We start from the raw sequence: 27251 nt of genomic DNA, 5'->3' as shown, positions 1-27251 counted from the left end.
TTTTCCATGAGCTTGCATACATATCGACGCAGATTTTTGCGAGCCACGGCCAAATATTTTAAATCGACGAGAACTTTTTTGCCACTTTTGTCACTCCTTTCTGTGTTTTGCGAGTTTGCAGGGTTGTCAGTTTTCCTGCAGTACAAATATCAGAAATTGTTCAATTTACGATTTTTAGCTTTTGCCATTGTCGCGTAAGGACACTTGCTGGCAAAGGCATACTCCGGGAGATGTAATGGTGTTTGCTTTTATGAATGAAGCAAGTATGCCTGTTGAAAATACGCTTGCGTTTATGAATGAAAATGTTGTTGTTGCGTGTTTTACTATAAATTTAGGCATTGGCTATTTGGCTGCCATATTGACATGTGACGCTTCCGATGCTTTTTAAGACGATTGTTGTTTTTGTAGAACAATGTTCGAGTGACATACACTCAGTCCTTTTTTACGCGACCTCTTTTTACGCTATTTCACTTTAACGCGGTTATTTTTGCAGCGCAAATTCCTTTTTTTACGCGAATTTCTCACTTTAACGCGATTGCTTTTTTCGTTTTTTGCTTGGTCTTAAACTTGAAGCAGAATTGGAAAATTATTTTGTAGCAAATGATACTGATGCCGAACGTGCACGAATTTTTCAAAAAGAATTGAGTGTCTGCATGTTAAGATATAAAGAAATACATCGGAATTTATTGGGTCCAAAAAGAAGCATTCAAACAAAATTAACTGAATTTATGGTGCAAACTCAGTCGGAGACGCTAAGTCAATAAGAACATCATTCCATAGTTCTTACTATTGATTCTGATACAAATTCTAGTGATATCAGTGCCGGCCATCAAAATAACCGGCTAAAAATAATTTAAACTACGGATAATGACAGTGATTAAACAGCATTCAACGGTTTTTTCAATAAATCTAACTATTTTCTATTTTCTTCTCTTTTATATATGGTATTTGTTTTGTATTTTTTATTTTGTTATGAACGAATAAATCATAAGTCTGAAATTTGAAACTTATTGTATTGTATCCGATATTTTTTATATTCGGATCCAATTCGTCAGTTAATATTGGAAAACTAACCATTTTTGCGCGATTTTTTTTACGCGATTAGTGGCAGAACCGAAAATCGCGTAAAAAAAGGACTGAGTGTATTTACACGTGTATGCCCATATATGTATGTAGGTTAATGTATACATTATTTGTTTGGCAATATGTAGATGTATGTATATGTATTTACACATGGAGCAGTGCTCGCACATTTTATAACTGGTATGTAAGTGATATCATGATTTAAATTGGAATTTTACTTACATACATACATATGTATATATATCTCCAGATACACGATTATGTAAGATAAATATGATTATAAATAAACAAACATACATATGTATATATGGTATATGTTGTAATAAATCCAATTTTTAACAGCAACAAATATAATACAACAGTATTTAGCAGAATGTGTGCTTGCATTTTTAGTGTTGAATGAGGTGGACGTGTTATTTATGTTCTTGGATTATTCGCTGAATAATCCTAGCTTTTAATAGTAAAAACACTAGATTTTTGTGTTGGGACTTACCGGAATTCCGGACGATCCAAGTGGATACTAAACCTAAAGAAATAGATAAGCACAATTTAATTTAAACAAAATTTATTTGCAAATACCTACCCCTTTTCGCGGCCAACTTCCAAATTATTTAGTAATAACTTTTTATTTCCCCTAATAACAGCGAATCAAACGTGCGCTTATTTTTAATTTCCCGTTTTGCTTAGATTAATCAGCTGTTCTCCGTTTTCGCTTTTCCGCTTTTTTCTCCTTTTCGTCTTACTTTTGGTTTAGGCATTGCCAACCATTTATAATGTAATTAGGTTTTAGCGGCAAGGACTGAACGTACTCACTAATAGGTGTACCAAAACTATTTTCTCACTGAGGTTATGGCCTCCGAGAATAGTATGGGGCGTACACCAGACAATCCTTTTCGGAGGAATTTTAAAATTTTGAGAACGACCCAAACGGCAGAAATGAGGAATCCACCTCTGCTGGATCAACATTTAGTGAAACTGCTGACCGGGAATGCAAAAGTGAAGAGAAATCACTGAATAATGAATCCTCCAACTATTTTAACAAACTGGGCTGCAAAATAAAAGAGTTAGAAAATATGATGGCTGGTCAAAGGCAATGCGCGATTTACTTATCAGCATAATGTGCTTATATAGTAAAGCCGAGAAACCGGTGGAAAAAACTATGGTTGAGAAAGCAACACAGCTTTCTCATATTTTCAAAGGATTAATACCCCAAAGCGGCTGCGAGAAGTATCGGGAGAGCTACCCCCCACAAAAAAGCCAAAAAAGGCTATTGAAAAGGTGCAAGAAATGACCAGTGAGGCCACGAAAATAATAGATATTACGGGTCAACATAACGCATTTGAAAAATGGGTGGATGTTGTCAAAAAGAGAAAGCCGATTCAGAAAAAAATAAGAACGAAACCAGACGCCATCATTAAAACCAAACAGGAAGGGTCGTCGTATGCTGATATTTTACGAAAGATAAAAAGTGACAGCGGTCTTGAAGAGTTGGGAGCAAACGTGACCTACATAAGAAAAACGATGAAAGGAGACCTACTGATTGAGCTAAAAAATCAAGCGGACAAGAGAGCCGAATCATTCCAAAGCGTCTTAGAGGGCGCGGTGGGTGAAATGGCGCTGATACAGCCAAAAACCCATAGCGTCACAATAGTGTGTAAGGATTTAGATGAAATTACTACACCTGAGGAAATCTGTGAGGCGCTAAAAAAAAAGAGTGTGGGGTCCAAAACCTGGAGAAATCAAGCGTCAAACGTATGAGAAAAACGCGTAGTGGCACACAGATAGCTCTAGTATGCCTACGTGCTCAGGATGCCAAAGCTGCACTAAAGTCGGGCAAAGTTAAGATAGGATGGTCGATCTGTCGCCTTCGAGAATACTCGCCTATTCCTAGATGTTATAAATGTTTACACCTGGGTCACATGGCGCGTAACTGCTGCAGTCTGACAGACAGATCTTCTCAATGCACAGGTTGCGGAACTGCGGGACATTTAGCAAAGGCATGCATTAACGTTCCGAGCTGCATGCTCTGCAAAGGGGAACACTCAGTATTGAGCATGAATTGCCCCAAGTACTTGGAGATGATGAAGACTCTAAGGAAATGAGGATAATATAGCTAAACTTAAATCATTGCGCAGCAGCACAGGATTTACTAGACCAGACAATCACAGAAGAGAACAATGATGTCGCCATACTAAGTGAACAATACTCCCAGCGTCCGGAAAGAACATGGATTGCTGACAAAACCGGCAAGGCAGCAAAATAGTTCTGCAAAGTACAACCTTTCAAGACCAGCTCCAGAGAAGCTCATAACTTTTTCACATGGGCGAATATACAAGATATATATGTATATTGTTAGTTGCTATGCTCGTCCCAGCGCAACAATTACAGAATTTGAAGATTTCCTCTTAAGGCTCTCTTTAGAAACCAGAGGCAAATCTCCAATTGTAATAGTGGGTGATTTTAATGCTTGGTCGACTGCATGGGGCAGCAGATATACAAACCATCGCGGTCACCTAATTCAAGAATTCCTAAGTCAAACGAACCTAACAATAATAAACAGTGGAACGCAAAACACGTACGAAAAAGGAAACAAAGGATCCTTAATTGACATTATGTTCGCAAATGATTCACTCAGTAGGCACATAAAGTGGACAGTGTCAAATATATACACATATAGTGATCATATGGCGATTATAATTATAGCTCAAATTTCGTACACCCCAGAGCCGGAACCCCTCAGCAAAAGCACTTCCTGAAAGCGAAGCTCATCTGGTATCTACGGTGCGAAAGGAACTGGTCGCAGCATGCGATGCAACAATGCGCAGAACAACACATCATAACAAACGGAGGCCTGTATATTGGTGGAATGTGGAAATTTCCACGCTGAAAAAGCTTTGTCACTCAGTTAGACGGCGTCTATCAGGTTGAAACGAACGAAAATCGCCTAAAAGAAGAATTTAAAAGCCACTCGAAGCTCCTGAAGTCGGCAATTACCCGGAGCAAAAAGTCATGTTTTGAGAAGCTCTGCAAAGAAGCAAACATTGACCTTTGGGGAACTGCTTACAAAATCTGTAAGTCAAGATTTAAAAATAAGCAGCAGCAACCGAATAATGCATCTTTTATGGGAAAAGTCGTCGAAACATTATTCCCGAAACACGACCAGATTTCATATGCCAAGCGACAAAACAAAGCTGCAGAGTCACCCCCTTTAGTCACAGAAGAAGGGCTCCTGGCCATAGCAAAGAAAATAAAAAACAACAAAGCACCTGGATTAGATGGCATACCTAATGGAGCCTTGAAGGAAGCTGTAAGCTCAAAACCTCAACTGTTTCCTAAAATGTACAATGCTTGTATAAAGGAAGAGGTATTCCCCGACCCGTGGAAAGTACAACGTTTGGTTCTGCTCCCAAAACCAAAGAAACCACCCGAAGAACCTACATTGTACCGACCTTTGTGTATGCTCGACACAATGGGTAAGGTGTACGAAAGTATAAGACGAAACCGCTTGGAGTTAGTAATCCAGAAAGCCGGCGGATTATCAGAGAGACAATACGGCTTTATAAAAAAGAGATCCACTATTGACGCACTACGAGAAGTCGTCGATACTGCGAAATGTGCAGTAAGTGGGAAAAGATGGAAGAAAAAGTACTGCGCGCTGATCACCCTGGATGCCAAGAATGCGTTCAACACGGCAAAATGTTATGGAACCTCATGTATAATGGGGTGCTAAGAAGGCAGCAACCAAAAGATGTGAAAATAGCATATGCCGACGATCTCATGGTGGTAGCAGTGGCAAAACAATTCGTCGACCTAGGAAGCAAGTGAAATTAGTGCGTAAATGATCTACGGCACTGGTTCTCTTCTGTGAGTCTGGAACTGGCGGAGCAAAAAACTGAAGTTTTACCTATAAACACCAGAAAGGTAGAGGAACATATAGAGCTCACCATAGGGGAGTGCGAGATGGGGGTAATATTAGATTCTAAATTAAAATTCAAAGAACACCTGGAGTATTCCTCCAGTAAAGCAAACAAAATTTACAATGCACTATCGAGAATGATGACCAATACAGGCTGTGTGTGTTCCAGCCGGCGATTCTTAATTGCGAAAGCAATGAATTCCGTAATACTGTACGCAGCACCAGTATGGATACAGGCGATGAATCTAAAAGCGTATGCTAAACAAATAATTGCAGTGCACAGGCTTTCTGCAATTCGAGTAATAAGGGCTTTCCGGACTACATCAACTGACGCTGCTGAAGTATTAGCCAGCATGCTGCCCATTGACATCCATGGAGATGAACTCGAGCGTTTATATCACCTATCAGTGCATAAAACACTATCGGCAAAGACAGAGGAGAGGAACAAGAGCATTAAAATGTGGCAGGAGCGGTGGAATTCTTCATCCAAAGGGCGTTGGACCCACCGACTTATAACGGACATCCACTCGTGGATTGATAGACGACGTGGGGACCTAGACTTTTATCTGACCCAAATACTTAGTGGACATGGGTGCTTTAGAAGCTACATTTTCAGATTCCACAATCACATTAGTCCTAACTGTCCGACGTGTACAGAGCATATAGAAGACTCTGAACATGTATTATTTTATTACCCTAGATTTTCAAATACAAGGGAAAAACTACAAACCACACTCGGTGGTAGTTTTACAGTCGATAATTTAACGACACTCATGTGTCAGTCGACTGATAAATGGAAAGCTGTCAGCGAAGCGTCAGTGTCCATAATGACAAAACTGAGACTTTTTGAACAAATTAGGCGTCCGTCAGTCCGTGCGATAGAGGAGACTTAAATGTTCTGTCCCTCCCACGAAGTAATACCTAATTGGCGGTCCCGTTGGAGTGTCCTGAGTTGGGAGTAGGTTTGAAGTTCCACACTCCGGCTTTCGATGCTTCCCCCTACTATAAAAAAAAAGTATTTAGCAGAAAAGTGCATTATGCAAATATTAAATAAATAATAAGAAATTATTATTAAAGAATAATAAAAATAACGTGTTCAAGTCCAAACAAACTATAAATATTACTTTGAATATTTAATTTTTTATTAGAATGCTCTCAGTTTTAGATGCGTTCATAAAAATTTGCAAAATGATATTCATATCAATACATATTTATGTATGCTTGCATATAAACGTATAATATGCAACACATAAAGCGTACACATCCCAGTCAGAACAGTGACAGTCATGTTACCTAGTGACATGCCGGTAACGCGTGTCGGTTTAATTGTCACTTTTTCCTTTCACGTTCTTAAGGGCGAATCAAAAAAGCTCCCGAAACTTTTGTATACATGTGATCTTGTATCACTTTCTCGCTCACATATTTATAATAATAAAATTACATCCTTCTTTCTCACACTTTCATTAAATTTGGAATAATTCAACAAAACTGCTTTCAGGAAAGCGTGACGGTGCATTCTACAATAGCCTAGTGGGTAAACCACTCGCTTGTCATTCCTTCAACCTAAAGTTCGAAACTCAAAAATATAAAGATTTTTTTTATAAAATATTTTTTTTTATTAATTTTAATAATAAAATAATTTTATTTAGATTTACATAAAATTATTGTCATTCATTTTCACATTTTTTTTTAATAATATAAAAATTATTTCAATAAATTATTATATAGATACAAAAATAATATATACATATACATACATATGTATGTCTAAAAAATTATTACAATGTTATCATTCTTCAGCTTTTCGCTTTCTATATTTTTTTTGCTTAAATCTATGGTGGCTCATTTCGATGGACTTCCGCATTTGTTGCTCGAAATTTGCAAGTCCACAAGTGATGAAAGAATCTATAAAAAATGTAATGAAAAATCAATTTAAAATACATATTTTTACGTAAATATATATGTATAAAATTTACCATATAATATGTTGGACAACAGAAACTTTGATAGCGGTTGCTTGCCTCCCCTACCGTCCCAGTTACACAATGTCAGGAATTCGTCAGTGTACAGATGCCGTAACACATCACATACACTGTCGGAACTGCCTTTCATCCTTAAAACAAACTGTTCCTGTAATTTGAAAGTATTATGCAAAATAAATATTGTTTATTGAAGAAATTGTATACATTACTAACCGTTGCTGTAGCAAATTCTTCGCATTTAAGTTTTTCTTCCATTTCCAAAGCTGCAGCCAGTGTTGTTAATGGTAGGGTGGAAGCAATTTCTCGGCATACTGATTGGTGAACTTTCGAATTAGCACCTTACATTCACGGACGGTTTTTTGTTGGGCCATTTCTTCGCTTTTTTGAATTATCTGAAAAGAGAACAAGTTCAGTTAGAGAATACTTAAATAATGCCTAAACAACAATATCTAAACAATACGTTTTTTTGTATTGATGAATACTTATAGAACTATAAAAACTTTTATGGACATAAATTTACATTTTCTTTCAAAAAGCTGTCCATCTTCCTTTCCATATGATCAACTCTTGTAGTTGGGTGGAAATAGTTTTTAACATGTTAAAAACATCTGAAAAAGGTGTAAACATAATAAAGTAAAAATGTTTAAGAAATGCATTTAAACAATATATTGGATTACCATTTCCATCCACAGGCAAATTGTTTCCTTGTTGCTTTGAAAAGCTTGCCTCTGAATTGTAGCAACCAGAAATGTTGAATTTCTTCCGTTTAAATGTCAATTATTCTAAATGCAAATGCGTAAAAATAAATTGAAAACTGAAATGACAATTTTACATGTACCTTTTACGGGAGTCGAAGTCGTTGTTGGGCATTCCTCCAAATAGGTTTCATCAAAAAGCGCTGGTGAATCCATCTCATTAGGAAATAAAATTATTTTTTTAAATAACTTAACATAATATAATAAAATACCGTCGGGACAATGCAATAATTACAGTGAAAAATACACTTTGGTTAAAAGCCTTTTTTTCTTGGCTCATATATGCACTAAATGTATTTTTCTTCATATTGAATTATTATTATATCTACTCACCTTTTTTCCAAATATTATAGACACAAATAGTTCACAAATTTAACGAAACACAATTAGAATAGATTTAAATATTTATTTTAAATAATTTTACATAAATATGCACAAGCACAAATCTGCACAATTCTCAATATCGACGCGTTTGTAACCGAATTTTTGGTTTCTTCGAATTCAATTTGTCACAACGAACAAGCAAACGTCAAATTCACGGTATCATGCTGTACGCTTTCACATCCATCGTTTTCAATAAGCGGTTACAGCTAAAAAATTTGTTTGTCTTCTTTTGTTTTATTTTTGCTTAACATCTGTTGAGTGAAGAGCTTATAATATAAAACAAACAAAAGACACAATAGATTGACTTCTTACTCATTTCAAAGATTTGTGAGGGAGTGTTAGTGACAAGTAAAAATTGAGTAAAAGTATTGGAGTTTCGGTCACGCAAGTTTTGCTGGGATATCATTACTAATAAGTCATGTCATGACTTGAATCCCTGAAGGCGTTGTATGTACATACATACGTGTGTGCATGCTACATGTACATACGAATACGTAAATTTTAAACTATAAAAAGTATTATTTATATACATATACATATATATTACTAGTTTTTTTTTCTATATTATATTAGTATTTTACACAGATACGTATATGTATGTATGTACGTATTATACACATATCAAATATACATACAGACATATGTATATCTACTATATTAAACATAGGATATAATTAAAAATTTGGTCTTATTTTAACATTGAGTAAAAGATTGCTTTATATAAAATAGTTAGTTAATTAGTTAAAAAGTAATCAATTTGTGAAAAATAATTTTCAAATCAATACATACATATAATTGCATATAAACGTATAAAAATATAAGTCAAATGGCCAACATGCCGCTGAAATATCGAATCTCTGAGTCTATTTTTCATGCTCAACTCTGTTCAAGTGGCACTGTTAAATTTCTTCTTCTGAGCTAGCTGTCGTGAAACACGCTAATCGCATTTTGTTAGCTAGAAAAACACCTAACAACAATATTTTCATTCATGAACGCAAGCACACTTTCAACAGGCAAACTTGCTTCATTCATAAAAACAAACACCATTACATCTCCCCGAGCATGCCTTTGCCCACAAGAGTCTTTTCGCGACGATGGCAAAAGCTAAAAATCATAAATTTAACAGTTTCTGATATTTTTATGAGAAGGAAAAAAGTGACAACGCCGCAAATATAAGTTTTCAAATATATTAGAATAAAATTGACAACGTATAAAAACGTACAGTGATTACCGGTTAAGTAGTAAAGTAAGTTAAGTGAAAAGTAGAGTAAACAAATTTGCTAGAACCATATGCATAATATTTGTAAACTTGTCTACACACAACTTCGTATGTAAATGGGTACACTTATTGCTTCATGCGAAATCTCCGTTGTCACGGGCAACCAATGGCTGCAGCTCACGTTTTGTCAAAGAGTCAATGTGTCAAAGAGTCAATGTGTCAAAGAACTGACGCGACGACAAAGCGTCACAACTTTGTATTGTTGGTAGAAAATCCGAGCTGTGCCGAAAAAATAGGCGAACGATCACCGATTGCCGCTCTAAAAGCTTTACCAATAAACTTGTGTAAATACGTATGTAGTATATGTATAAGCGTGCTTACATATCGACTCGGATTTTTACGAGTCGCGTAAAAACATTTTTTACATTCCTTGACAAATACAGTCAATCCCGGTTATGTGCCGCAATCAAAGATACAGATTTTTGTGGTTTGTTAAAAAAAAAAATATAATATGGCACATAAGCGAGTGCGAATACTTAAGGAAGTGGTACTTAAAACAATAATTTCTATGTATTTCAAAAAACAAACCGTGAGATGCAGCAAGATATAGGCAGTTAAGAGGGTGATTTTCATTTAAGCGGAGTACTACTTAACCGGAACTCACTGAACCAGAGGAATATTGAATTTTTTCTTTGATACATTTCTTAACTCAAAAATCGACAAATAAACTGTCACGTGGCTTTTACCACCTTACAATAATTTACTTCAACACTGTACATCATTTACCCTCACCATACCTCAACATAGAGCTTTCCACCATACTAGAATTATCCTACACGTACTAAACTTCACCTCACCGCATTGACCAAAGCTACGCACACAACTTACCTCACTTCGCTGACGAAAGCTGCGGTATGCTGCTATACAAGCAAGCACCTCACACCGAATGCGATCATTTCTTCCAGCTCGCCAGCGAGGACGGTCGCCCAGCAGTCGGCAGCAATAGGCAGCGGTAAGTGCAGTAGAATTATCAGTGCTCGCAATGGCCCTGCCTTATATACAGTAGAATTAGGTAGTTTGCAGACATTGCGTTGAAAAGGTATCACACTTCGGTGTGATACCAGTGCTCGCAATGGCTCTGCCTTATATACAGTAGGATTAGGTATTTTGCAGGCATTGCGTTGAAAAGGTATTACACTTCGGTGTGATACCAGTGCTCGCAATGGCTCTGCCTTATATACATACAGTAGGATTAGGTATTTCGCAGGCATTGCGTTGAAAAGACATCACACCTCGGGGTGATGCCAGTGTTCGCAATGGCTCTGCCCAATTGATAGTGTTAGTTTTTGCAGTCGTTGCGTCGAAACGATATCACACCGACTCGGTGTGATATCAGTGCGCAAAACCACAATATTTATTCATTTTATAATGTCGTAATTTAATAGAACTAGGTGTATGTCAACTTTATTGGTCCACTGTATAAGTATAAATGAATGTATAGGAACATGCAGATCAATGCACGCACATGTAATAGATTGATAAGTGATAAAATCATGATTTGAATTTCTGAATGCGCACGTGCGTATACATACATACATTTATATGAGCAGGGCCCTATTCCACAAAACAAGTTATCAACTTTTCACTTTGCACTTATCAATTGATATTGTACTGCAAAGTGAAAAGCGTTTCTGTTCCACAATGCTCTTTGCGAATCTCACTTTGCGTTGAGCATATTTTGGCGAAGACTTTACGCTCTTTCCGCTCAGTGCAAAGTCTTTGCGCTTTATTGGCAAAGTCTTTGCACTCTCTTGCAAAGTAAGTATGCAAAGTGTTCCACAAAGCGTTTTATCAACTTTGCATTTCTGTCTCATCACTTTTCACTTTGCATTGCTTTATATGAGTTGTTAAAATGAGCCGCAAAATACAAATAGAAAAAAAACTTGCTGTTTTAAATGTAATAAAAGAAAAAAAAAGCATTTTATTTGCTAGTTTTCAAAACAACAGAGTAAGTATTTTTTAAATAAATAATTGTAAATTTCAAGCATATTTAAGTATACATTTCTTTGTGAAGGTTAACAAATTAGATAAACAGACAGCATGGGAGGATGTGTTAAAAAAAGCCCAATCCCTACAACTGGCGTCAGCACAAAAAACATGGACCTATGCAAGGGACAGTTTGTTTGGGCTCTGGAAGAGCCGGACAATGGTAAGTACAACAATTTATTGCCTACACATAGCAAATAATTATATTTGCATCATTTGTTGTTGTTGGAATTCTTATATTGTGCATTGCTAATAACTAACAAGCATGTTGTTGACAACAACAAAACAAAACGTCATCATAGACATTGTTGTTGTGAGTTAACAGTGCACTCAATCAACAACTCTTGCTGATAACAACCGGTTTAACCAAAATATTACTAATTGCTATGTGTACTAGAGTGGGTCAATTTTTTTTCGACGAAGCGGTTATCAAAATCGTAAGCTACGATGAATTCTAAGAAAATTTGCCCAAGAAACAATGGCTTTAAAATCAAAATCGAGCTTCCGGTTTTTAACGAGAATCTTTTTGTATTTTTGTGAATTTAATTTTGTTAATTTGCAGAGTAAAAGGGATAACGCCCGAAATACTGGATCCGGAGGTGGGAAGGGCAAGGTAATGGATGAAGCTGACTTGGCCATCCTCGACATTCTGGAATCAGACTCAGCTGTGGTAGATGGTTTGAATTTGCCAGAAAGTTATGGCAACTCAGAAAATCTACCGTCAGCTGAGAATGATTCCAGAATATCTATTTCAGAAGAAACAATTGCCAATCCACCTCTAAATCCAAGAAAGAGGAAGCGCTCTACCAAGTTTCTAAGTGAAACTTTGGATAGAGAGAAAAAATGCCGGATGGAGCTCCTTGAGGTTGAGGTTTACTACCGGAAACTTCAATGCCTAAAACTGGAGAGGGATTTTCTAATTTTTGTCCAACATTATTTAAAAGAAAATCCACCTGGATTGGATTTAAACGGAAGCACTCTTTAAAATTGAAATTTTGTAGTCCCGAAAAATTAATTCGGTCTCTATAATTTCTAGCTGTAACCGCGTCTTCACTATTGTCGAACAAAAACTCACGTCTTAACATTTTGAAAGCTTGACTAGTTATAATAATATGAATTTGCAAAGCGATCATTTACCTTGCAAATTTTTGACAAACTTATCGAATTTTGCTTTGCAAATATAGAGTTTACAGTTTTTGTGGAACGGAACAGCATAATTATATGCAAAGTCTTTGCGGATTACACTTTTCAATATAAGCTTTGCACTTTGCACAAGAGAACGTACGTGGAACAGAAAAGAGAGAGAAAAGAAAGAGAATATAAAAATAGTAAAGACTTTGCAAATTACACTTATCAATTTCAACTTATCACTTATCAAATTTCATAGTTCTGTGGAACAGAAAGCTTTGCAAATTGACGAAAAATTTGCAAAGTACAAAGTGAAAAGTTGATAAGTTGTTTTGTGGAATAGGGCCCAGATAATAAGATTATGATATGAGCATGTGCAGAGACATAAGATTACTATGATAGAAGATGTACATACATATGTATATATTGTTGTGATAAATTTAATTTCTATTAGTAAGAAATATAATACAAAAATATTTAGAGTATAGTATATTATGTAAAAATCAAATAAAATTATTAAATATGCAACTCCAAATTGACTATAAATATTATTAGGCATGCATTCAAACAAAATTATACTCATATCAGAATTATTTTTGCATGTCAATATGGAATTGCTGAGAGCAAAACACAAAAGCATACAAACATACATATGTATTTGCAAACATTGCACCTACAAGCGATTCCCTGGTTGAAAGCAAAAATTGAAGCATGAAAATATCACAATGCTGTTGTTGGGAGTATCATAAGGAGCATGCATACATATTTATGTCTCTTCATATTCTTGAGTATGTGAGAGAGCTGTATTTGTATACATTTTTGGCTGTTAAAAATGGAGTATCAAAGAACTTATTTTTCTTCAATATTCCCTGATTGCGCATACATGCTATGGCATCATAAGCCGTAAGTACATATATTATTTCTCTTCATATTCTTTGTTGAATATGTGGAGAACTGTTAAAAATGTTAACATTTCACAGCGTGAATTCTGTATTTGCAATTTTATCTAATGTTCGCTGTCGAACCTGCACCTTCTCTATGTTTTAAGTTCTCTGGTCCAACAGTCATGAGCATTGGTAGACTTAGGAATAAAATGAAGGTAGTTCATCTGGAACTGCTTGCAGCATTTGGTACCACAAAAATGTCTAATCGGGATGAACAGACTTAAATGGAGGGCAGTGTGGTAATGAAAACGAAAAGAACAAAATACAATACACTACAACAGCGAAACTAGTTAACGAAATTCCTAGTAGCCAGGATGTTCGAGAGGCGAAGTTTTACTTATATAAAAACTGTCAGATTTTGCAGTAGAGACAGTTCTAGTTAGAGTGTTTTTGGAATGAGGATAATAAGTGTTAAGTTGTTTCAATAAGAAATAAATATAAGTGCATTGACACTAAATTAGGACCTTTATGTAACAATCCAGTGATCAAACTCAAGAGTGAGTTAAAAGATAGACAATTCATTGATAAATCCGTTACAATATTATCGAAATGTATATAAAAAAATATAAACAATTATATAGTATATATGTATGTATATGCATTAAATCTTAAATAATCAATATGATTTCGTTTTTGTGAAGGTTGACCTGCGGCATATGGATGAACAGCAGGGTAATAACATTGTAGATGTCGGAGTAGATCTATCTGAGTTCTATATGTCTGTGGAGTGGGATATTCTTGAAGTTCCAGCGTTCAGGTAAGCTAACCAATTAAAAATGGTGGAAACTACTAAATAAAATATTTCCATTTAAAGAACTCTTAAGTAATTCCATCTGATTCTTTTACACTTTACGAAAATGCATCCAGATAAAAACGACATATTTAAACGTGTTATTAAGATCATACGAATGCACTCTTCTTCTTCTTAATTGGCGTAGACACCGCTTACGCGATTATAGCCGAGTTAACAACAGCGCGCCAGTCGTTTCTCCTTTTCGCTACGTGGCGCCAATTGGATATTCCAAGCGTAGCCAGGTCCTTCTCCACTTTGTCCTTCCAACGGAGTGAATATCTTCCTCTTCCTCTGCTTCCCCCGGCGGGTACAGCGTCGAATACTTTCAGAGCTGGAGTGTTTTCGTCCATTCGGACAACATGACCTAGCCAGCGTAGCCGCTGTCTTTTAATTCGCTGAACTATGTCAATGTCGTCGTATATCTCGTACAGCTCATCGTTCCATCGAATGCAATATTCGCCGTGGCCAACGCGCAAAGGACCATAAATCTTTCGCAGAACTTTTCTCTCGAAAACTCGCAACGTCGACTCATCAGTTGTTGACAACGTCCAAGCCTCTGCACCATATGGCAGGACTGGAATTATGAGCGACTTATAGAGTTTGGCTTTTGTTCGTCGAGAGAGGACTTTACTTTTCAATTGCCTACTCAGGCCGAAGTAGCACCTGTTGGCAAGAGTTATCCTGCGTTGGATTTCTAGGCTGACATTGTTGGTGGTGTTTACGCTGGTTCCAAGATAGACGAAATTATTTACGACTTCAAAGTTATGACTGTCAACAGTGACGTGAGAGCCAAATCGCGAGTGCGACGACTGTTTGTTTGATGACAGGAGATATTTCGTCTTGCCCTCGTTCACTGCCAGACCTATTTTCTGTGCTTCCTTGTCCAGCCTGGAGAAAGCAGAACTAACGGCGCGGGTGTTGAGGCCGATGATATCAATATCGTCGGCATACGCCAACAGCTGTACACTCTTATAGAAGATGGTACCTTCTCTATTTAGTTCTGCGGCTCGAACTATTTTCTCCAAAAGCAGGTTGAAAAAGTCGCACGATAGGGAATCGCCTTGTCTGAAACCTCGTTTGGTATCGAACGGCTCGGAGAGGTCCTTCCCGATCCTGACGGAGCTTTTGGTGTTGCTCAACGTCAGTTTACACAGCCGTATTAGTTTTGCGGGGATACCAAATTCAGACATCGCGGCATAAAGGCAGTTCCTTTTCGTGCTGTCGAAAGCAGCTTTGAAATCGACGAAGAGGTGGTGTGTGTCGATTCATGGTGAATATCTGGTCGGTTGTTGATTTTCCAGGTCTGAAGCCACACTGATAAGGTCCAATCAGTTTGTTGACGGTGGGCTTTAATCTTTCACACAATACGCTCGATAGAACCTTATATGCGATGTTGAGGAGGCTAATCCCACGGTAGTTGGCGCAGATTGTGGGGTCTCCTTTTTTATGGATTGGGCATAGCATACTTAAATTCCAATCGTTGGGCATGCTTTCGTCCGACCATATTTTACAAAGAAGCTGATGCATGCTCCTTATCAGTTCTTCGCCGCCGTGCTTGAATAGCTCGGCCGGCAATCCGTCGGCCCCTGCCGCTTTGTTGTTCTTCAGGCGGGCAATTGCTATTCGAACTTCTTCATGGTCGGGTAATGGTACGTCTGCTCCATCGTCATCGATTGGGGAATCGGGTTCTCCTTCTCCTGGTGTTGTGCGTTCACTGCCATTCAGCAGGCTGGAGAAGTGTTCCCTCCATAATTTAAGTATACTCTGGGCATCGGTGACTAGATCACCTTTGGGGGTTCTACAAGAGTATGCTCCGGTCTTGAAACCTTCTGTAAGCCACCGCATTTTTTCGTAGAATTTTCGAGCATTACCCCTGTCGACCAGCTTATCAAGCTCTTCATACTCACGCATTTCGGCCTCTTCCTTTTTCTGTCTGCAGATGCGTCTCGCTTCCTTCTTCAATTCTCGGTATCTATTCCATCCCGCACGTGTTGTGGTCGATCGTAACGTTGCGAGGTAGGCAGCCTGTTTTCTCTCCGCTGCGGCGCGGCACTCCTCGTCGTACCAGTTGTTCTTTTGCACTTTCCGAAAACCAAGGGTTTCGGATGCAGCTGTACGTAAGGAGACGGCGGTGATGTCAGCCTTTATTTTTGCGAGGACATCAACCAGCTGGGCAGCGGCACCTTCCCAATTAAGGGTCCAGACATTCCAGGTGCATGCCCTCAAATCGTAGTCCTTATTCCGTTTGCCATGGTCGTCATCAAAAGGGGGGTCTCTCATCCGAGCTTACCATCCCTACTGGCAGCCATCGCGTGCACATATGATAACCTCCGTACAATAACCACCACAAAAAAATGATTTTTTTTCATGTAATTTATATGGAAAACAGAAAATTTTAAAGAGGCACCTCTTAATACTAATATTAAGAGCTCATCTTTTGAGTGACTTTTTTTTTACACACTTCGAAAGTTTTCAGCCTGTTTTTCAGTTGAAAAAAAGAGGTCGGTTCAAAATGTCACACCCTAATGTACATATATTAATTAATTAAATTAATGTTGGAACCGTCAAAGCTTTATCATCGTATATTAGACCATTTAGTACGAGTGTTAAATAAATTTGGTTGGGGGGTGTCAAAAAACAACCGTGTACCTGTAGAGTGATATGTCAAATAAAAGATTACGTAAATGATCTTATCATCAAATGCTATCGTTCTTCGTTACACTTTTGTGTATGGCATTATTACTTGAACATGAACTTGCTGAAGTAATACGTTAGTAAATTAAACTCGTATCGTCATGTATTTGGGTATCTGAATAATTTACAAGCGAGATATAGTGAAAAACTTATCACAAATAGATTTTTTTGTTTAAGACTCTGTAACTAAAATTTTTAAACAATATTACTTACCATACATCTAAACTTGAATACGTACCTTGCTGATAAGTCCAATTGACAACCATGATCCAACAAAAAATTTGCCGCAAATTCATCAATATCTTTAACGGATCTTATTAATAATGTTAACCCCTGGAAAGAAAAATGTCAAAATTTATTTATAACAAATTATAATTAATTTATATATGATACCTCTGCATCATATGCATTAATATCTGCAAATCCATTTTTAACAAGAGTTTGAGCAATAGAGAGGTGCTTAGCTGTCAAGGCTAATTGTAGTGGCAGTTGGCCTTGATCGGATATAGAGTTACAAATTTCGGAAAGCTGAAATTTTATAAAAAAAAATAAAAATTAAGTAAAAAATATATATAATTTTCAATTGGATAAATTAAATATAGTCAATATGGCGGCATGTCTTGCAATCTTGCAAACAATAAGTTTAATTCCGACTGTACCATATACATACATATAAGCTGTAAAGTCAACGCAATTTGAATACATTAGTTGATATTCCACCACATTAATACATCTCACCTCACGATAACACCACACAAGATACATGCCAATCCTTTGCAGGAATGTCCCTTCGAAACGGCCGTTATTCGAAAGAAGCCGACCTGAGTATCGTTTCGCTTTCCAACAATCTCGCATTTCCGTCATTTCGCATAGATAGGTCCTGACACCAGTTCATCAATTGATTGTAATTAAGTACGTTTAGTTGTTGAATAAACAATAATTATTATAATTTTTTTGTCATTAACCACATAAATCGAAAACACTTATTTATTTAGTATAGGCGTGACCAACAACTTAAAATACGGAGTCATACTTCAAGAACATAGTTTTCGAAATAATAAAAACAACGTTGACACAAAACTATATTACAAAACGCAACATGCGCCGCAATCGGTCGGCCCGGATGCCTCTTGATACATAGTTATACTTTTTAATTAGTGAATATCACATACTTCCGGTGAAAAGACATAACGAACTCCTCTCCTAGAAGTTTCTGCTGGGAGGTTTTCAAACAAACCAGAATTGACTTTGATTTATGTGTATTTCAGTTAGTTAAAAATATCTTTTTCATGCAGTTGATTCTATTTGGTTTAGAAAGTAAAATGTCAAATTCGAAAGCCGTGAGTTTGCACCATAAAAGAAATTAGGTCAAGGAATATCATACGGTCAAAAATGCAACGCATAAAAACAGTACGCAAAGCCCTTAAACAAAGTAAATTGCCTAATGGAGCAACAAGATACAAATAGTTTTTGATTCAACGTCTAAGCGATATCCCTATTAGTGAGTATTAGAGGATTTAGTCATATGTAGAAGTTCACTTGGGAGTAGTCATTCACTTGGGAGTGGCCAGAAACGAATTTTTTACATATGGCTCAAGCAGCTCACGACTTCCGGTCTTTGACCAAGTATCCTCTGGGTAGCCTAAGAACATCCGTTTAAAGGCGAGCTAAAGTGAGAAGGCGAAACACCCCCTTCACAGGGTTGTTCGCTGGGTTTGGGACCAGCCACGTTAAAAGCGCCCCAGATTACCAACTGTCTCGAATGAGAAAAGGGGGGTCTTTTGATGACGACCATGGCAAACGAAATAAGGACTACGATTTGAGGGCATGCACCTGGATCGTCCGGTCCCTTAATTGGGAAGGTGCCGCTGCCCAGCTGGTTGATGTCCTCGTTAGAGTGAAAGCTGACATCACCGTGCCAAGAAATTCGATAGATGGCGAGTAGGTCCTTGTGGCATTTACTAGAGTGGCCATATAAAGGAGCGCAATTTTGGTGTGGGATTCGTGATGGGAGAGAGACTCCGTCGTCTAACAAATAAAAATAAATTCAATATACCGGGATTAAGACTCTATGTTACAAATCATCCGGATATAAAATCGCATGTTGGAACGGAACTGTTGATTAGAAATCCTTTAAACTACTATGCTCTAAAATCTCATGCTACACCATAGTTACAAGCTACAACAATATCACTAAAAAATCGGGATTGTGACTTAAACCTTAGGGCTATGTACCAGAATTGACTTTACTGTCCACCTCGTTTTATAATTCCAGATAGCGAATTTAAAGACTTTTTTGGAACACTAGGTCAAAGATTTTTAGCAGGTGGAGATTACAACGCAAAACACACGTACTGGAGCTCACGTCTTATTAATCCGAAGATTGAATGGCAGTTAAATCGCTCCTCTTCAACTCTGCTTCAACTGAAATTTGCTGTACAAAAGTTAAAAAAGCGCTTAAACGCGAGGAAGAACACAACATTGAAAATTATATAAAGAAACTGTGTCCAAATTCTAGCAAGCAAAACTCCCTTTGGAAAGCCCAAAAGTCTTTCAAGCCACCAGTAGATTCCAACATGCCTCTAAGACAGTTGATTGGTAATTGAGCACATAGTGATGAGGATAATATAATACCGCTAACGAGTCGCTTGTGTCTATTAGAACTTCTACTTCTGAAGTTACTAGAATCATAAAAGAGCTAAATCCAAAAAAGGCATCCAGACACGATAATATTAAGCCAAAAATGATAACTGAGTTACCAAATATTGCTATATGTAAAAGTGCAATTTCGTGGAAAAAGTAGCAGATCATCATAATAGACAAAACTGGAAAAGACCTAACACAGCTGTCTTCCTACAGGCCAATAAGTCTCTTACCCTGTATTTCTAAAATATTTGAAAAAGTGTTACTATCAAGGATAACTCCTTTTCTCCACGAAAACAATATAATACCAACGCACCAATTCGGTTTTCGTGCTAAACATAGCGCTTTAGAGCAAGTAAATAGAATTACGAAAGAAATCAGGAAAGCATTCGACCATAGAGAGTACTGTTCAGCTATTTTTCTAGATGTAACTCAGTCGTCCGATAAGGTCTGGCATGAAGGCCTTTAATGGAAAATCAAAAACATTTTACCTTACGAATTGCATAAAACTTTGTAGTCATATTTAAGAAACAGGAAATTTACAGTCAAAGTAGCAGACTTCATATCAGAAGAACGAGTTACAAGGGCTGGTGTACCTCAGGGTAGCGTGATAGGCCCAACTCTGTACATAATATATACAGCTGACATTCCAACAGGTACTAACGTATTGACATCCACTTTCGCGGATGACACAGCTCTAGTAAGCCGTAACAAATGCCCGATCAGAGCATCAAGAGTATTAGAGCAGCTCTTAACTTTTGTCGAAGAAAGGCTAGCCAACTGGCGTATAAATATTAATGAGCAAGAATGCAAACATGCTACATTCTCGCTAAGACCAGAAACCTGTCGGACAGTTAAAATAAACAATGTTCTAGTACCCACAGCGAATGAAGTATGTAACTTATCTTGGGATTCACCTGGATCGAAGGCTCATGTGGCGAAAACTTATAGCGAGTAAAATAACTTGCATGAAGTTAAGAACAGCAAATTTTAATTAGCTTTTAAACAAAAATTCTAAACTTAGCCTAGACAACAAAGTCCTGTTATATAACGCAATCATAAAACTGTGCAACCACCATTGATATAATACAAAAATTCCAATCTAAAATGCTTAGCACAATCACGGGTGCACCATGGTACATAAGTAATCAAAACATTCATAAAGTTCTTGATATTCCTATGGTAAAGAAGGAGGTAGAGGACAGTAGAATGAGATATATTTCTAAATTTCTCGAACATCCAAACCTATTGGACCTTGGCAAATTCCTGCAATCAAACACGTTTAAAAAGAAGTGATCAACCACATTCTTGAGCTTCTTTAGTTTTAAATAGATTTAAGATTTGAATACTTATTGTTAGGCTTTACTAAGCAGATCCAAGAAATACTAAAAAAAAATTAAATTAGGGGAATTGAAAAAAAAATTACAACTGTTCAAAAATGAGTGAAAATAATAAAGAAAATCGAATGCCATGCAAGTCACCAATGAAATTTGTGAAATTTACGGAGACGATGCTGTATCCGTTCGTGTAGCACAAAAATGGTTCGCTCGCTTCCATTCTTGAAATTCCGCACCTCGCTCTGGTCGACCTATCATTGAAAAAGTCGATGAGATTATGGAAAATATTGACCAGGGCCGTCACATAAGCAGCCGTAACAACGCTGGAATTTAACATCATCAAACGGTTTTGAACCATTTAAAAAAAGGCTGGCTACAAAAAGAAGATCGATGTTTGGGTACCACTTGAATTGTCTGTGAAAAATTTAATGGATCGAATAAACATCTGACATTCTTTGCTGAAACGAAATGAAAGCGAACCATTTCTGAAGCGAATGCGAGAAAAATCATAGTACAATTGTGGTGACGCTCAACAAATGGTCGCAAAGCCAGGATTTGACGCCTCGAAATGTTATGCTAAGTGTTTGATGGGATTGGTAAGGAATCATCCACTATGAGCTGCTCCAACCTGGTCGAACGATTGATTCCACATTTTACTGTCAACTGATGAGATTGAACCAAGCAATCGAAAAAAACGCCCAGAACTGATCAACAGAAAGGGCTTCGTTTTCCATCAGGAACTCGGCAAAAACTGAGAGATCATGGCTGAGAAGTTTTGGTGCCTCCGCCATATAGCTCTGACATTGCACCTTTGAACTACCATTTTTTTCAGTCAATAGTCACTCCTTCAATAGAGTAAAGTTTGCTTAATGTCAGAAGCTGCATCTCAGAACTATATTTCTACTGAACTAATAAATGCTTTAAACGACGAACATTTCTGCTGGTGCGCGTTATTTTTTTCTCTAAGGCCTGAATCGAAACGGGATTGTCCACATAGACTATACATGTCCGCACAGGAAATATTTTAATGGTGTGATATCACATGATCTTGGTGGTCAATCGTCCGGCCCAAAACGTGAAATTATCTGCTCACCGAAGTGTTCTCTCAATAAATCCATTGATTGACACGATGTGTGGGATTGGTTTCTTGTGGAAACCAAATGTCGCCAAGATCACGAATTTCAAGAAGAGGCATCAAATAGTCGGTTATCATGGCGCAAAACGGTCGCCATTGACGGTTACGTTCTCACCGACATCATTTTTGAAGAAATATGGGCCGATGATTCCACCAGCACGACACCAACCCGTTATTTTTTTCTGGATAAAATGGCAGAAAAAATGGAGATTCAACAATCAAACACGAAAATCGTTATAGTAAGTGTATGAGAGAGCGAATAATTCAGAGATCGTGTTCACTCAATAAAATTTCAAAATATAAGCTGATGCCGAAAAACTACGTCAAAGCAGGTTAAAATCAATGTTACGTTGAAAGTTTTCTTCGATGTCAGCAAGGATACTATTTGAGTAGTTTTATAGTTTGCGCGAAGCTATTCGTAAAAAGGAGCCGAAACTATGACTGTATACACTGTCACTTAGTGCATGGATTTTCCCGAGTTTTTCGTCAAAATTAAAAAAAAATACCGTGGCGCAACTGCCGTATTCGCCTGATTTAGCTCCGTGTGACTTCGGGCTATTCAGCAAACTCAAACGACTAATCCAGGAAACCGTAAGTGCTAATGGAATACATTAAACGAGAATCGTTAAACGTTTCGAGGATTGGCAAAAAAAGTTAGCACAAATGTATTGTGTTAAAGTGGGATTTCTTACTATTTTTTACTCATAATAGTATCAGTTAATGTGTGCGCTATCATTATGAAAGTCATAGTTAATAATTTTTTGGTCACAATATAACTTGCTAGCCAAACTGGGTCAATATTACCCGTACAAATTTCAAACTTCTGGTTTTCTTTATATCGTAATATATGCATTCTTCTTCGTCTTCTTCTTTATTGGTTATAGCCGAGTTTGTAACATCGTGCCAATCGTTCTTCCACTTCACCGATTGGTGCCAATTGAATATTCCAAGTGTGGCCATGTCCTTCTGCACTTGGTCTTTCCAAAGAAGTGCAGGTCTTCCTCTGCGTCCCTCGGCGGGTATTGCGTGGAATACTCTCAGCTCTGGCTTAAGAGCCGCTGTCTCTTAATATAACAGGACGGGAATAATAAGTGACTTATGGACTTTGGCGAGAGTACTTTACTTCTTCTGTCCGAAGTGGAACCTGTTGGCAAGAGTTATTCTGCGTTGGATTTGGAGGCTGACGTTGTTGTAAGTGTTAATACTGATATACGAAGTTATAACTGTCAACAGTGACGTGGGAGCCTAGTCGCGAATACGACGACTGTTTGTTTGGTGACAGGAGATATTTCGTCTGGCCCTCGTTCACTAACAGATCCATTTGCTTCGCTTCCTTATTCAATCTTGAGAAATCAGATACACTTTTACCTGCTCCGTTCCCACGGCAGTCGGGTCCACGTAACCGGAACGGAGCCGGATTTTTATCAGGCCAAGGACTGTCTACTCGGCATAATTCTGCCGCTACAACATTGTACCTGCTCGATTAAGCTCTGCAGCTCGAATTTTTTTTTCCAGCAGCAGATTGAAGAAGTCGCACGATAGAAAATCTCCTTGTTTGAAACCTCGTTTGGTATCGACCGGCTCGGAGAAGTCCTTCTCGATCCTCACGGAGCTTTTGGTATTGCTCAACGTCAGTTTACACAGCCGTATTAGTTTTACGGGCATACCAAATTCATACATAGCGGCAGAAAGGCAGCTTCTTTTTGTGCTGTCAAAAGCAGCTTTGAAATCGACGAAGAGGTGGTGTGTGTTGATCTTCTTTTCACGGGTTTTTTTCCAAAATTTGACGCATGGTGAAAATCTGGTCAGTTGTTGGTTTTCAAAGCCTAAAGTCAGACTAATAAGGTCCTATCAGTTTGTTGACGGTGAACTTTAATCTTTCACACAACACGCTCGATAGAACCTTATATGCGATGTTGAGGAGGCTATCCCACGGTAGCTGGCACTGATTGTGGAGTCTCCCTCTTGTGTGCATTGGACAGAACACACTTAAATCCCAATCGTATTTATAGTATAGGATTAGATATATCATACTTATAAGCAAATCATACTTTCCTAAAATTTCATGGAAACATGTTCTCGAGTTAACTGAATAATGTTAATACTCTATGCATTCAGTCCAGACCTTCCTCTGGCCCCAATATAAGCGATATAATAATTTTTTTGATAATTGGTTTAGTGCAGAATATTAATAGAACGGTCAAGACCAATTTCATTAATATTCTAAACTTTACATAAGTATTTCCGAGTCTCTATTTAACCTTTTCCTTGTATACCAACTATATTAAAGTTGACCTCATTGGGTTGAGTTTATATCGCATATTTCTTATATCAGTAAATTAGGTTAATTTTAATATATGTAAATATTCTGGACATTAAACTACAAGTAAGTTAGTGCACGGCCAATAATACATATATAGTATGTATAATATGTTAAGTTAATATGATACCAAATACAATTGTAATCCATGATATTTCTTTGAAGAATGCATGTTTAATTTTTACGCAAAATCTCTTAATACATATCAAGTTCCTCGAACAACTGAAAATGTTTTTAAACTTTTAATTCTTGAAAACTTTAGTATTAAATAAGCGATTACATGCGACCATGGCTTTCCTTATTTGTTATTTTATTAGTTTTATTAAAATACAAAGACATTCATGTCCAATTCTAACTAGAGTATTATTACCGTGAATTTATTCCAAATTACGCTGACAGCAAAATCCATCACAAAATGTTTACGAAAAAAGAAAGCGCGATTATATAGAGGCATTCGAGAAGCTTAAAGTTTTATAATAATTAAATTACAGCTTCCTGATTTCAGAAAAAATTGGGCTTAACTACAAAAATTTAACCTTCGAGGTCGTACTCTCTCAAGCGGGACATCCTATATCCTTTATTAGCAGAACACTAAATCGAATTAAATTACAATGCGATCGAAAAGGAGCTACTCGCCACAGTTTAGGCTACTAAAACGTTCTGTCCTTAATTGGACGACATTTTTGGTGGTGAGGAGGTGAGGATCTAAATTAAAGGAATTTAAATTTAAAATCGACTACATTAAAGGAAAAGAAAATGCAATTGCTGACGCATTTTCAAGAGTCAAAATATGTAGTGGAGCTACTCAACAAGTGCAGCAGACAATAGTTATTTTATACATTTAACAGAAAACTCAGTAAATTTATTTAAAAAACAATTATTCAAATTAGATCAAAATAAAGTAGAACACTCAATAATTTTGCTAATTCGATTACAGTCATCGACTAGCTCTCGCGCCGATAAGTCGTGTCTTTTGCACTTCGAGTGTTTTTTTTTTACATTTTCTGTTTATTCTTTTCGGACCTTTTATATACGTTTAATTCGTTCTTTCTTATCTTTTTCTTTTACTGTTCGCGCGCAGAATCTTATTAAAAAGTGCGCATCATCGTGCAAAATGGCCCCTGGGTCTCAAATTATCGAGGCGAATCGTTTCGCCGTATTCGATACAGGACCTGGTAAAAATGTAAAACTGGTAAAAGTCTTTCGGTTATGGATTTTCCAGAACTCCCAGATATAAAAGTTGACGACCCCAAATTCGTAGTGATGGAAGCTACTGACTCGGCCAAACCCCTTTCCTACTATTCCTGCTTTGCCATTTATCGTGCCATTAAGCAAATTAGTGATTACGTTCACTCCATTTCTACCCTTCGAGATGGTAAACTACTTCTGCTTGTTAAGAATAACGATATTGCAAAAAAATTCCTGAAATTAAAAGAACTGCCCAACATACATATGTTCAATATCAGCCACTCTACACGAGTCTCTCAACCAAGTAAAAGGAACGATATATGCTCCATTTCTAAACAACGTTTCAGAGGAGGAGATAGTAAACGAGCTCAGCTCCCAAGGCGTCGTGTCAATATTTAAATTTAATAAGTTTATTGAAGGAAAACCGCACCCCTCGGGAGTTTTGCTACTAACCTTCAACCTCTACAAGTTACCAAATAAAATTGACGTTGCCTGGTGTAAACTTTTGATACGTCAATATATTCCTTCGCCAATGCGCTGCAAAATTTGTCAACTTCTTGGTCATACAGCAAAGCGCTGTAACCGTTCCCCTCTGTGTTAATTGTTCACTCCCTCCCCATGCCCAATCTGATTGCGAACGCATTTTTTGCATCAACTGCTTCCAACAACACGCATCATCCTCCAAAGACTGTACCAAATTCTTACAAACAAAAGAGATAATAAAAATTAAAACAATAAAAAAATGTTCAATGCGCGAAGCAATAAAAATTCATAAGGAATAAACAACACCAGCTTTTCTATCCAATAACACATATGCTTCAATAGCGTCCAATTCCAATGAAAATATCGAAACAACAAACACTAACGTTGACTCTTCCACCACCATAAAAACTAAAAACATTAGTTCTCCCAGCAACACTCAAAGATCAAATTCACCAAAAATCACCAAAAAGAGCACTAAATCTAAAAGCATTTCTCCTTTACAGCAAATCAATATTTCCAAATCGCCCATAGGGGAATCCACGCAAGCATTAGAAAGGAACATTTCAACGACTCTACCGACAAACGGAACTAACCTCTCTCGCCGCTCCATAAACTCTGATAGTCCACCAAGACTCTCTGCCTGTAATGATCTCAGCACTAACGTCACCACTAATAATAGCCCACCTCTTTTTCAATACAAGCCATTCACTCAAATGACTTCACCATACCAAACAAACACACCATTCTCTCCGTCTTTTCATTTCCAATCTCTACCTTTCGAACCTCTTCCATCCCTTTCTCTAGTACTTTCCAACACTCAAGAATTAATTACATCCGAAGATGAAATTTAATACAAACGATATCTGAACATACTATATACAGATAAACAAAATATTTTTTCTCTCTGTCTTACTAATGACGCTTAAAATCATCCAGTGGAACATAAACGGGTACAACAACAATTATGATGAACTCTTATTACTCATAAAAGAGCAAAACCCAGACATTACTTGTATTCAAGAAACGCATATCTCAGTTACTCCCAGTAACAACGTTTCCTGTCCTAGGCAATACAGCGGTTAATTTTCGAATTTACATAACATCCAAAGCAATAAGCAAGGCGTTTGCATTTTAATAAAAAAATCATACCACATGAAATTATCGATTTAAATTTCACACTATCAACAATAGTTCTTAAAAT

General features: G+C 37.2%; 2 protein-coding genes across 7 annotated transcripts in view; both read right to left on the bottom strand.

The window, feature by feature from the left end:
• Window positions 1–27251, bottom strand: part of LOC120780977 (rabankyrin-5) — a 203647-nt gene that overhangs the window by 60034 nt on the left and 116362 nt on the right. For 2 of the 4 annotated variants that reach the window (XM_040113204.1, XM_040113202.1), the window contains exons 3-4: window positions 17338–17472; window positions 17183–17277 (exon numbers count right to left, since the gene is read on the bottom strand). In XM_040113204.1, coding sequence (XP_039969138.1) covers window positions 17183–17277; window positions 17338–17472 — 230 coding nt within the window. Of the gene's footprint in view, window positions 1–1576; window positions 1610–1666; window positions 2068–17182; window positions 17278–17337; window positions 17473–17682; window positions 17825–27251 lie in introns of those variants that run through there. The other 2 variants (XM_040113203.1, XM_040113205.1) reach the window with 2 other exon arrangements.
• LOC120780979 lies at window positions 6773–8651 on the bottom strand. 3 transcript variants are annotated; one of them, XR_005705990.1, is made up of 6 exons: window positions 7820–8651; window positions 7659–7763; window positions 7502–7589; window positions 7195–7373; window positions 6976–7129; window positions 6773–6904 (listed from the first exon to the last, which is right to left on the bottom strand). XR_005705990.1 is itself a non-coding variant. In XM_040113208.1 (4 exons), exons 2-4 carry the CDS (start codon window positions 7234–7236, stop codon window positions 6789–6791), a joined length of 312 nt encoding a protein of 103 aa, XP_039969142.1. In that variant the 5' UTR covers window positions 7237–7373; window positions 7502–8646; the 3' UTR covers window positions 6773–6788. The 3 variants fall into 3 exon arrangements, 1 of the variants encoding a protein (XP_039969142.1); XR_005705989.1 differs by having other exon boundaries at window positions 7659–8648; XM_040113208.1 differs by having other exon boundaries at window positions 7502–8646.

Source organism: Bactrocera tryoni, unplaced genomic scaffold (assembly GCF_016617805.1).
Source record: "Bactrocera tryoni isolate S06 unplaced genomic scaffold, CSIRO_BtryS06_freeze2 scaffold_25, whole genome shotgun sequence".
NCBI lineage: Eukaryota > Metazoa > Arthropoda > Insecta > Diptera > Tephritidae > Bactrocera > Bactrocera tryoni.
Note: the sequence above shows the minus strand (reverse complement) of the source record. Positions and strands in the feature narration are given on the sequence as shown.

Excerpts from the sequence above, each read along its gene's own strand:
- LOC120780979 (XM_040113208.1), bottom strand. The coding sequence starts at position 7,236 with ATGGAAGAAAAACTTAAATGCGAAGAATTTGCTACAGCAACG. Across the intron at positions 7,130-7,194 it reads AAGAATTTGCTACAGCAACG|GAACAGTTTGTTTTAAGGAT; the intron begins GTTAGTAATGTA and ends TTCAAATTACAG. Across the intron at positions 6,905-6,975 it reads GTTGTCCAACATATTATATG|ATTCTTTCATCACTTGTGGA; the intron begins GTAAATTTTATA and ends CATTTTTTATAG.